At 34.5% G+C, this 12,896-nt stretch overlaps 1 protein-coding gene across 1 annotated transcript in view; it reads right to left on the bottom strand.

The window, feature by feature from the left end:
- The window catches only part of LOC129945813 (kinesin-associated protein 3), a 59,695-nt gene extending 51,103 nt beyond the window's left edge, over nucleotides 1–8,592 (bottom strand). Inside the window, exons 1-2 of the mRNA XM_056055741.1 lie at nucleotides 8,403–8,592; nucleotides 7,973–8,090 (exon numbers count right to left, since the gene is read on the bottom strand). Coding sequence (XP_055911716.1) covers nucleotides 7,973–8,090; nucleotides 8,403–8,566 — 282 coding nt within the window. The 5' untranslated portion in view covers nucleotides 8,567–8,592. The remainder of the gene's footprint in view (nucleotides 1–7,972; nucleotides 8,091–8,402) is intronic.
- Between the last annotated feature and the right edge of the window lie 4,304 nt (nucleotides 8,593–12,896).

Here is a 12,896-nt window from a genome sequence, read left to right as displayed (position 1 = left end):
AAATGTCCTTGAGATGTCAGATGCCCAAAAAAAGCAGCACTTCACACAATACGAAGTAAATCAGGTTGGTTTAGAGATTGGTTGGAGCTAGCGGAAGAAGCAAATATAAATTTAGTAAATATAAATTTAGAAGAATCCATCTATAGAATGTCATATAGCAAGCTGAACTACAACCTCAACCAAAGGAACTACTTCCGAGATGATTTACCAACGGAGCATATATCTTTGATATTTAGACTAAGAGGAGAACTTCTCAATCTAAATTACGTACCTCATCGCGAAGACCTGCCTTTACTGTGCGAATTATGCAATATGGGTGAAAGAGAAAACATTTTTCATTTTATGGGTAGATGTCCTGTTCTACGAGAAACAAGAAGACATGTCTTTGGTAGTGACATCTTATCAGAAGAACGTATAACATATTATCTTAATGAAGTTGATGTTCCCTTATTATACAAATATTGTAAAATAGCATTAAAGTATAGGAATAGAATTATAAATGAAAATTTTTAATAAAGTACTAATCGAACAAAGTTGTCAATCGGGCAGACGGCGAATAGCCATGCATTATTGTTGTAAAATTGTATGTATTAATTAATTATTTGTAAATAAAATTACTACTACTACTACTATAATTGGAGTCAAAGGCTTGAAAGTTAAATTAAGAAGCGTATCGAAATCTCGGTTGTTTTAGTTCAACTAAAATAATTATGAACACAGTATTCTTCAAAACAGTATACTTTGTTAATTGATTTGAGATTGGTTTTTGTTTTGTTTTAGAAGAAAACTACTTTACTTTATATTATTATTTTTGGATATCTTATATTTGTTAAAGGTTACAAGAAAATTGATTTAGAAAAATTCCCATTTTTATAAATAAACATTATTTTTATAATTTTAATTTTGCAATCAAGACTAGTTGTGTTGATTTTAAAAAATCAAGCGTTTTTGAAAATTTAACAATTAATTTTGATTTGAAAATCGGGATAGTAAAGACGGGCTTAGAAGAACCAGAATTACAAAAAGCGGGATTACAAAAAGCAGGAAATATGAAAAGAGGGATTTTAATAAACGTTCATATAAAAACCGGAATATTGAACTCAACCCAATATTGAACAATCTAAAGGCGGATTTTATTAAGGGTTTTTCATTTTGTGGATTCAAGTTGGTAAGTAAGACAAGTTTCTTGTATCTGATTGCTAAAAAATTACCTTTCAATCAAGGCAACTTTAATGGAAAGTTGACTGGAAAGTTAGTCAAGAAAAATCACCCTAACTATAAAATCAAGTCTACTTCTGCCAAAATGACAGTTGATAATTTTGTTCATTCAACTGAAAGCTGAACTTTAGTACTCTACGATTTATTTATTTTCTGTAAAAAGGTTCCTTGTCAATTTGGAAAAGAAATAAGTAATATTTCTTTACAAACCAAAATACGAATCGTGATTAACTTGTAACTTGTATGAAATGTTTTTGGTAGTTTTTGTACTATGAACTTAAAGAAGAGGTTTGTGAAGTAAAGTTCTAAATTTGAAATTTAAAAAACAAACAAGTTGCCTTGGTCAAAATGTACGTTCAAAGAATTAAGTTGACTACAAATGAAGTCCTTTATGTTGTCTGAACCTGTCCCAATGTAAAATTCAGCTGTAATTTACAGTATCATAATTTTATTGTTAAATGTTTGGCATTCACGTTACGTACGCGGATGATTTGGTGCTATTGGTGTCAGGAAAGTACACCTCTGTGATTAGTGAAATCACGGAGTCAGCTTTGAAGAAAGTTAGCAACTGGGCCATGAGTTGTGGACTAGGAGTTAACCAAAAGAAAACTGAACTGTTGCTCCTTACCACCAAAACTAAAGTACCGCCCTGCACGCTACCTCGACTCAACGGTCAAATCCTATCATTGTCTTCCAGTGCAAAATATTTGGGAGTTATACTCGACCCTAAACTAAACTGGAAACTTAATATTGAAGTACGGGTTAAGAAGGCCTGTGTTGCCTTCTACGCCTGCAGCAAAACTGTCGGCAAAAAGTGGGGACTTCAGTCGAAGATGATTTTATGGACGTACACAGCCGTAGTACGCCCAATTTTAACATATGATTCGATTGTGTGTGTGGTGGCCTGCTCTTAGCAAAGCCTATAACATTAATAAGCTAAAGAAGGTTCAGAGAACAGATGGCGTGGGCACCACAGGGGCCATGCGTACTTGCCCAACGGACGCCTTAAACGTCATTTTGGATCTTCTACCAATCGACCTTTTTATTAAATACATAGTTTCCTGCAGCGCTATTAGGCTGAAGGAATCAAATAGCTGGTTGTTAAAACCTTATATGGTAACAGCAACACTACGAAATTGATTCCCTCAGATATTTTCTCGGTAGACACTGACTACTGCATTCCTACTTTGAACCTTAGTAAGGATTTTAAGGTTATTTTCCCATCTAGAGAAGATTGGGAGGATGACATCGTGTCGATAGGTTTCGACACAACCATCTTTACTGAGGGCTGAAAGATGGAGTGCGGAGTTGGTTCTGGGATCTTTTCTGAGTCCCTAAATGTAGCCAAATCCTTTAGGCTTCCTGACTTTGTTAGCGTTTTTCAGGCTGAACTGCTGGTAATAAGGGAGGCATGTAAGATACTTGAACCAAACCCAAACAGACAGTCAGGCAGCAGTCAAAGCCATTAACTCGGCCATATCCTCATCTAAATTGGTCCAGCAATGTCACGATGAGCTTGCGAACCTGAATATTAATCTCGGTGTCTCCCTGATCTGGGTTCCGGGCCATAGTGGTATCGTGGGAAATGAACGGGCTGACGAGCTAGCCAGGCAAGGATCGGCCCTTCATAGCTCACTTGCATGTTAACTTGTTAACATTCCTCTTGGTGCTATGAAGAGTAAAATCTTTTCTATCTACCAAACTGAATCAAACCGAAGGTGGAGCAATTTACCCAACTGCATTATATCTAGGAAGATATGGCCCACCTATAACAAAACCCGTACAAACGATCTTCTATGCAGGCCAAGGCAAGACATAGCCAAGATTGTTGCGGTTTCTACCGGGTATCTCTTACAACACCTTTTGCCGTAGCTGTAGTGACCAAAGAGAAAGTGAAACCATAATACATGTCCTGCTTTGGCAAACACCAGAATGAAATGCTTTGGAAAAGCATTCTTTCAAGAACTCGATGACCTAATCTTTTTTCTCAATGCGACAAAATGGCTCTAACATAATCGCTATAAAGCTTCTCTATCAATCTATCCCTTTCAATCAAAGGTCAAACGAGTTTTTGGTATCAAAACGGCGCACTACAGCGCTAATTGGATCTCAGGCTAGGTTGCCTTGAGATCGCTATTTCTACCTACCTACCTAAGAAACGACTAGTTATAGCTTTGTTGCATGAGAAATTTCCTGGTCGTGTAGTTTAACGTCTTGGCGAAGTCAATTGTCCACCAAGACCACGTTGTTTGACACCCTTAGATTTGTTTCTTAACTCAATATCTTCATTTGATTCGAAAACTATTTTTTGTCAGTTTTTTATTGTTTTTGTAAAATTTCGTATTTGGTGGAAAAAGTTATTACTTTAATTTTCCTAAAAAAAATTAACTAAGTGAGCAACATTGGTTGGTTTTTTTATACAAAGTTGTTAGATTTAAAAAATAATATTCTGTGTAAGGTAAAATTAGTTTGAAGGCAATAGTATAAATTTTTTATCAGCGAAGTCATTAAAATCGTTTAAAGTAAGGTTTACGATTTTAATGTCTTACTATTTCTTAACAATTAGGTGAAGTTAAAATGACGGAATAGCTTCTTTAACTTTTTACAATTTGTTATATATGGCATCTTTAGAACTATTCTTGTGAAAAGAGTGTACAGTTTGAAATTCTAATTAATATTAATGTTTGGATGCTCGTTTTAAAACTAATAAATAGTAAATTGTTAAACCCTTAACAATAGGTTTGAGCCAATATTTTTAATTTTTGCCTGAAGTCACTGGAATTCAATAAAATTACGTAAAATATTTTGATTTAACTGTCTTTAACATTTATTCAGAAGTTATAAATATGTAAATATCAAAATTGTAAACGCAGAATCAAGAATATCTATCAAAATTTTGTAATGAACTTATTTTATGAAGCTTTAATTTAGAATTTAAAAAATTATTTTCCAAGAAAGTTTTATATTTTTGAAGCCATTCTAACAATTTACATCACATTCTTAGTCAGGTCTCAGAAGAAAGCTAAGCTAAGCTTGAAAATAGAAGAATAACTTCACCGTTTGTACTTAAAAAATAATTATTATTACTCACTGGAATCTATACTCAAATATATATGTACATATATGTACATAGTTTAATTTTCTTAATCTTCAGTAAAATGAAAACATAGCTTCTTTGAATTTTCACGGAGAATTAAATTGTTTAAACAATCTTATATTAAATTAACTTGTAAGCTTTAGTTAAAACAAACTAACAAAAACAATCCAACATTCTCTTTTGTGTATTTTATATGAAAGACATATTGTATCTTCTATTTTGCATTTTGAAAGATAAACTTCATTTATATTTTCAAGGTCACTACTTCTTCTATTGATTTCTTTGTTGATATTTTTTTAGGTAAATGATATTCACTTCAATAACTTCAAAAATTGTTTATTATGGTATTATTACTTTGTATCTTTGGTATTATTCTTATTTTTTCAAATGAGATTATACATTCTACCTTCTCATATATTGTTGATTGATAAGGCTTTTGCTGATAATAATAAAAATATAACGTATATAAAATAAATTATTGTTTTTAATTTCTGAAAAACTTTCGGTTTACTTGATAAAGTTTATAAATCGATCAAGAAAATAAATCAACAATTAGCGATTTTATAGCAAAAATAAGAAATTCTTTTGTTTTACCAAAATTTTACCTCATTTTTAAAAATATGTTTCACATTTTTCAAAATATTGATGAGGATTCCACCATTTGTTGGTGCTAACTACTCTTTTAAGATGTTAGCCAAAGAATTATCCAAAAACAACCACAAGTTTTTCTTGCGCCCATTTGCAAAGTTTTCTTATATGAAAAATTAAAAAAAAAATTCAGCCAACTAAATATGTAGGTCCAAGAAATAAAATTGTTTGATAGTGGGCACCTTTACTTTTGATCTTTTCGTAAATTAGTTTCGGTATGAATCCTACTGCCTTTTGATTTATTTCGACGATATTTCACTAAACGCTAACTTAATTGCGGAAATTGAGGATTCTTTTTCTTTCTATCATTAACTGTGGGAACTAACTTATAACTAGCTGCAGTGATGTTTGATGTCACAATGGGTCTGTTCAGCCAACATAAGGGGCTTTATTTGCAGTCATCCTCATTCTTTGACCGTACATTTTGACCAACTCAACTAGCTAGTTTTTCAAGCGTCAGGAATTTAAAATTCAGAACTTTACTTCGTAAAGCTCTACTTTAAGTTGATAGTACACAAATTACTGTCTTCAAAACACTCCTCAGGCAAGCTACAAGTCCACCACGATTTGTATTTTGCATTGTAAACAAATATTAGTTATTTCTTTTCCAAATTGACATGTGAACCCTTTTACAAAAAGCATTAAATAAAGTTGTGCAGAAAATAAATAAATCATAGAGTAATAAAGCTCAGCTTTCAGTTGAATGAAAAAACATTATCAACTGTCATTTTGTTAGAAGTAGACTTGATTTGATAGTTAGGGAGATTTTTCTTGACTAACTTTCCAGTCAGCTTTCCATTAAAGTTGCCTTAATTGGAAGGTAAATTTTTGGCAGCTGGCAAATCAGATACTAGAAACTTACCTAACTTTCGAGTCCCTTTTGTCGTCTGAAATTGCTTAATTTTATCCTTAACTGTTTTATTATAACTTACACCTTAAAATATAGCAAAACCTCCTTCACAGAAGTGATGAGGCTTTTAACTACTTTTTATTATCTCAAATAAAAGGTTAGTCTATCAAGGGCCAAGGCCATGGAAATCACATATTTTTATCGTCAGAAAAACAAACACGTGATACCATTAGTTTTCCAGGTTATTTGAGTTTTGAAAAAGTCTATGAGAATAACTTTTTATTGTTTTTCAAGTAGCGGTTTTTTCTTAATTTTAATTCGTGAGTCTTGCGTTTACGCCAATTTGTGGTTTTATTTTTGGCCCAGAATCATAAGAATCAGGTGCACACTTTAAAATTGCTCGCCTTCAAGGAGCTGTGTTTCCAGTTTTTTAAATCTTCATTTATGTTTTATCTGTACAAAACTTTATTTTCTGAGTAAGAATAAAAACCAATTTTACCATCTGCTGCACGTCTGCACGTCTTGGTGTCTAATCAAGCCGGTTTTAAATTGCTATATTAAAAAACACACCCACTAATTTTGTTTGAAAGTCCTTTCTACGTCTCTCTGCTTTATTAACTGTATAACAAAATTTATTTTAAGTCAATATCTTTACTGGTTCTTGTAATAGCGACGACAAAAATGGTATCCTGGACATACGGACGTACTTGCACATTCACTCGCAGACAATTTTTTTAAAATCTTTGATTTAGATTCTAGGGACTTTGAAACGTTGAGAAACAGTGTGAACATTTTCAATTTACAATAATGGAAAGTTAATAATTACAAATGACATCAAAAGTATCACATACTCACAAAACGCTAATTTGAATGATATTGTTTTCCGAACTTGACGGTTTTAACTTTTGAAACACTGCTAATATGTACATGTAGATCTACTCATTGGTCTTAAAATTTAAATTCAAAAATGGAATTTGAAAACACTCATAAATAACGATTGAATTGTCGTTGTACCTATTCAGTTCACTCAAAAGAAAATTCTTCTTTTACAAGTGGTTGAAAACAATACTCGTAGTTTTATTTGGATATTGTTATTGATATTTCTTTCTTAACATCTTAAGGAAAAAGTTAGCATCGTCAGATATCACTAACACCCTCAAAAATTGGAAAAAATTTAAGAGGCATTTTCGATAATTTGTGTCCTTATTAAGTTAACTTAATCAGTTTTTTCTTCAATGATACCCTCAGGCGTATACGCACTTTCTTCAAGACTCCAATTGAAAGAATATTCGGTCTTAAGTTGTGCATCTTATCAAAATAAATACCGTATCAGATATTAATTACTAGAAGAATTATTATTAGTTTAGTGACTATGTACATACATGCATACATACATAAATACTAACTTTTCTAACATTTCATATAGCTTAAAACTTTAACACAACTCCCTAACGTCGTCTAGGTACATCCCAACAATTTTATTTATTTTACTTTTTTCGCAAAACAAAAATTAACAATGAGGTATTTCTTGGACAGCAAATAGTATGAGTATCTTTTCAATATCTCTAGTTAACAGCTTGCTCTATTAAATTTGATTTCAATCTTACTATTTTCTTAATCCCTATTCCCTCTCCACCCTTCTTTGCTTTATTCAATTACTACTGAAAGGAACAGTGACTCTGTCGGGCTCCGCTTAGTCGGGCTATTGTCATTCTCATTCCCAGACACGCCGCGCTAAAAAGCACAAAACAAAAAAACAAACCCAACCCCTGCAATGGATTGCAACAACCACCTCCCTCGTCTGTGAGTCATGGCAACAAAAATAAATGGCAACCCAACCAACGATACCATACCATATAGCCAGACCATGCCAGACCCATCACATATTCTTATTGAAGGAAATTTTAGATAGGTAGGTTGGTATGTAGAGAGAAAAAGTGTTTAGTTTTAGTTGGGATGACTTTGGTGGTTGCTATTGTTTGTCCAAATCTATGCTTCATTCGAAATCCTCCAAATCAACCCCAGATCCGCCCTTTTGATGAGTGAGTCTATTGTTTTCTATGTCTTTGCATAGAAAAATCAATATAGAGACTTGACACTTTTTTGATTTGGGAACAGATGGGCTGTTTCTGTTTCTGTTTTGTATTGAATTCACTTACCTTCTTCTCCTCGATCATGGGATTATTGGGTTCTCCAAATACAGTTGCTTCCAGCTGGTAGTTGACAATCAACGCCTTATCGGTTGGATGTGGTTCAATTGATCCACCTTTCCAGCGCCTTTTAGTTAAAACATAAAAGAACAAAGAATACTTTTTTGTTTAAATTTAATTTTTGACATCACACTACACTTTATTTATTTTTTCAACTTATTTTTAAATAAAATTTAAAAAACAAAAATAAAACAGAAAAAAAGAATAAACTTCGAGTAGAAGATACAAAGAAAAATCGATAGAATTTTCTTTGCTTATACACAAACACTGGGGGAATTTTCGATTTTCTATTTTTCCATAAAATGCACTCTCACGATTTACATGAAGGAAGGATTATTTTCATTTTCATTTTAATTCATTTTTTTTCAAATAAACTCACTTTTTAATAAACTTAGCATCGTCGGTTTGCATTTTGTTATTATCACCGTTGTCTTCAGCGTCACCGTCACCGGCAGTTATTGCATTAATTATATAATAAAAATAATGAATTACAAATAAAATTAGTGTTATGCCCGCAACTGTATTAAACAGAGCCGATAACATACACAACTTGTTCACTTCTGTCGTCTTTTGACATTTATCGCCATTTTTGCGAGTTCGATTCGAATTCGATGTTTGGGTTTTTCTTCTTCTTCTTCGGTAGCTCTTATTTTCGTGTTGTTGTTTTGAATTGCTGCGAGAAAGAGACCAGTTAATTGTTTAGAAATAGTTTTGTGGTTTGTGTCTAGAATATTTGAACAAATATGTTTGGTTTTCTTCCAGAGGTTCTCAAACTATTGTTTGATTGAAGACCTGATTTACACGAGGAATTAATAAGCTAGAGATGAATGACTTTGTCGTATAAAGAAAATAAAACATTAATACCTTGGAGCCTTTCACATAAAACTACAAGTTTGTAGGACGCGGTACAAATGTAATGGACAGCTAAGAGACTTGAGTCTTCAATCTTCTTTATAGAATTATCGATAATATCTTATTTTACAGGCAATTTATTCTAATGTACAATCAGACACTTTTTTCAATCAATCATAACTTCAATACACTGGTCGGACAAGATTTCCTTATAGCGTTAAAAGTGCACATTTTCTATTTGTTTAAGTGGCCACAATTCAAATTTTACTTCAAAATTTATACATCACGTCAGGTTTTTGAGATATCAATTTTTCAAATTCGAAAAAACATATGTAGGTATGTAAGGATTTTTGAGGCAATCTAAATTTATAAAGTAGAATTTTTTCAATAAAATTCGTGATGGTTTTCCAAATGTGTAATCTCCGATAACGGATTCAGGCTGGTCGATTTCGCTGGGGGTGAGACGTTCTGGTAGCTAGTACGCAGTTCACGCATCTTAATATCCACAAGGGGACATGGAAATCTCCTGGGGAGTCATTCCGTAATTTCCGAAACGATAGTCGTCAAAACGATTATCATTAACGATATCGTCAATAATTTGCTTAAATTAACTTTATCACTATCGTCTCGTTCAATCGTTTTCAGTATAAGTTCGTTGAATATATTATACTATGACTGAAATGTCAAAACGAACTCAACGAAAGATAATGCTTGTTTAATAGCTTGAAAATGTTATTAAACTTGATTTTTCTCTATGGGAAAATTTGAAAAATTGCAAAAAATGCATTTTTAATAAACATGACAACTATTTTGTGATGTTTATTGTTATTTTCACTTTTTGTGTTTTCATTTGTTGCCGCCGAAGATAAAACTATAATATCAAAATGTTTGTTCAATGTCTGATGTTTTTGTTAATTAGGTGCAGTAATAAACCCAATTTTTTCCAAGGGAAGACTACATTTTATCCACAGTTAACAAAACTTGGCTTCAAAAATATTTGTTGTTTCCAAAACTAATTTGGATAAGTGCTTTGTGCGAGAGTGATACTAAAATCGTTGCCTGTCGAATATACTAATGTTCATCCGCCCCAAAGTTTCTTTAGTTAGCCAAAACAAGGAAGTACTGTGAGAAGATTCGACGTTAGACGGCTACAATCGCAAGAGACTGCCATGTCCTTTTCCGATCGAGTCTCTAATAACCTCTTAAGGAGTCCTATGCTGCCTGCATTAAGCATTGAAAACTAGTGGCAACATTGCCTTGCAGCCATCAGAGATGCTGCCCGTGAGGTGCTAGGTTTCACATGGCCACCACAGCGAAACCCCTGGTTTGACGACGAATGCCGGCAAGCTCACGCAGCGAAACAAGAGGCATACAAAACGGCGCTGCACAAAAGGACGAGAGCTGCTCGCGAGCTCTACGAGCAGAAGAGGAAAGAGGAACACCGGCTTCTTGGAAAAAAAAAGAGAGTATGAGAAGCGCGCGATCGAGGAGATAGAGGGATGTCACAACAGGAATGAGGTTCGTAAATATTACCAAAAGGTAAAAAAAACCTCCCAAGGGTACCAGCCACGAACCGAAGCCTGTAAAGACGATCAGGGGAACATCATAGTTGAACCACAGTCGATGATGTGAATATGGAAAGATCACTTCTGCAAATTATATAACGACGATGACAAACCGAATTCCGCTGTAAGGGAGATAGAACCACTCAACCTTGGCGACGCAGATCAACAATTCCGCCTACCCAACCTTGACGAAGTGAAGATAGCAACGAGTATATCTAAACTTAAGTCAAACAAAGCTGCTGGAGCTGACGGCATCGCTGCTGAACTATTTAAAGCAACAGGCGATGACTTGGTACGGAGCATGCACCAACTCATCTGCAAAATATGGTCGGAAGAAAGTGTGCCCGATGAGTGGACTCTCAGCATAGTGTGCCCGATGCATAAGAAAGGAGACCCTCTAATCTGCGCCAACTACAGAGGCATCAGTCTCCTTAACATTGCGTATAAGATGATCTCTCCCGTATTATGTGAACGTCTGAAGCCATTCGTTAACAACCTGATTGGTCCTTATCAGTGTGGTTTCAGACCAGGAAAGTCCACCAAATTTTCACACTTCGGCAGATCTTGGAAAAAACCTTCAAATCGATATCCACCATCTGTTTATCGGTTTTAAAGCCGCGTATGACAGCATCTATAGGGACGAGCTCTACCGAGCAATTTCTAGTTTTGGCATCCCTGTCAAACTTATCCGTTTGTGCAGAATGACGATGGAGAATGCACGCTGCTCTATCAAGGTCGGAAAAGATTTTACCGATGCATTTGATGTCAAACAAGGTTTTAGACAAGGCGATGCACTGTCATGCGACTTCTTCAACATCGTTCTGGAAAAAATTGTGCAAAACTCAACCGTCAACACTAGAGGCACAATCTTCCAAAAGTCCATCCAATTACTCGGATACGCAGATGATTTTGACATAATTGGAAGATCAAAGCGTGATGTCAGTGGAGCGTTTTTGAGCATTGCGACGGAATGGAAGAAGATGGGTTTAGTGGTTAATGAGGGCAAGACCAAGTATATGCTGTCATCGAAAAAGGACATTGAACGACGACGTCTTGGACAAAACGTCACCATGGACAGCTATAACTTTGAGGTAGTTAAGGACTTTGTCTACCTAGGCACCGCTATTAATGCAGACAACGACACCAGCGCTGAAATCAAACGAAGAATAACTCTTGCAAATCGCTGCTTTTTTGGACTTAGAAGGCAATTGAGAAGTAAAATCCTCTCTCGAGCATGTAAAATCACCATCTATAAGACACTCATCATCCCGGTTCTCATTTATGGCGCTGAGGCCTGGACCCTGTCAAAGAAAGATGAGAGCGTCTTAGGATTTTTGGTCCCGTACGCAAAGATGGAGAATGGAGCAGAAGATATAACGACGAACTGTACGGGCTGTACAGCGACACTGACCTAGTTAGCAGAATTAAAGTCCAACGGCTTAGATGGCTAGGTCATGTGTAGTGGATGGACATCAACGCTCCAGCCCGGAAGGTCTTCGAATCCAATCCCGAGGGACGGCGCAGTAGACGAAGACCGCGACTCAGGTGGCACACCCAGGTGGGAGAAGACCTCAACCAACTTGGCGTACGAAACTGGAGACAGTTAGCTAGGGACCGAGCTAGTAAGTAAGTAAGTTTTCAAAAGAAAATGGCAAAACAGTTTGAAAGTAAGTTTTGCTCTCGTGAAAAATATTTTCTTTAAACAATTCTTTCATAGTAAGTTTTTGAAATGTATTAAAAAACATAAAAGTAATGTTGAATACGGATATTTTTAAAACTTGAGCAAATAGTTAAAATTAGAGAATTAGAAATCAGCACTAAGAAATAAATCTAAAACGTATTTTCAAGTTTTTCTCAAACCTTCATGTAGATTGAAATAACGACTTATACCTAATAAGAATTTTCAGAAACTAAGCAATTAAATATAAATTGGATCGAAAAGAGAAAGATTTGTACCTTTTAAAAATCATCTTACACTTTATTGTTAAAAGATTTTTAAAGTTTTAACTCAGGCTTACTTTTTATACTCTTTGGTATCATGTCACATTATATATTATACGGTGATTTTTTAAAAGCTATAGGAAAGTTTAAAAAAAAACATATAAAAAACATATACAATTCAGGAAAATTCATGAAGTCTTTATTTGAATCGATAGCACGGTCCATATAATTTAATGTTTGAAGATTAGTTCACGCAAATTTTGACCTTGACTGCGCCTTGAATGTTCCATTGGTCGGTATCTCAATAATAAATGCTTACATTTTGTCTTCCAATGAGTCAATTGAAGCGGGCTTGTCTGTATGGACATGAGCTTTAACATAGCCCCACAAAAAATAGTCTAAAGGCGTAAAATCGCACGATCTAGCCAATTGACTGGTCCCGAACGTGAAATAAAATGTTCTGCGAATTCGCTGTGCTGTGTGGCATGTGACACCGTCTTGTTGAAGCCACATGC

The sequence above is a fragment of the Eupeodes corollae genome, chromosome 2 (genome assembly GCF_945859685.1).
Source record: "Eupeodes corollae chromosome 2, idEupCoro1.1, whole genome shotgun sequence".
In the NCBI taxonomy this organism is placed as follows: domain Eukaryota; kingdom Metazoa; phylum Arthropoda; class Insecta; order Diptera; family Syrphidae; genus Eupeodes; species Eupeodes corollae.
Note: the sequence above shows the minus strand (reverse complement) of the source record. Positions and strands in the feature narration are given on the sequence as shown.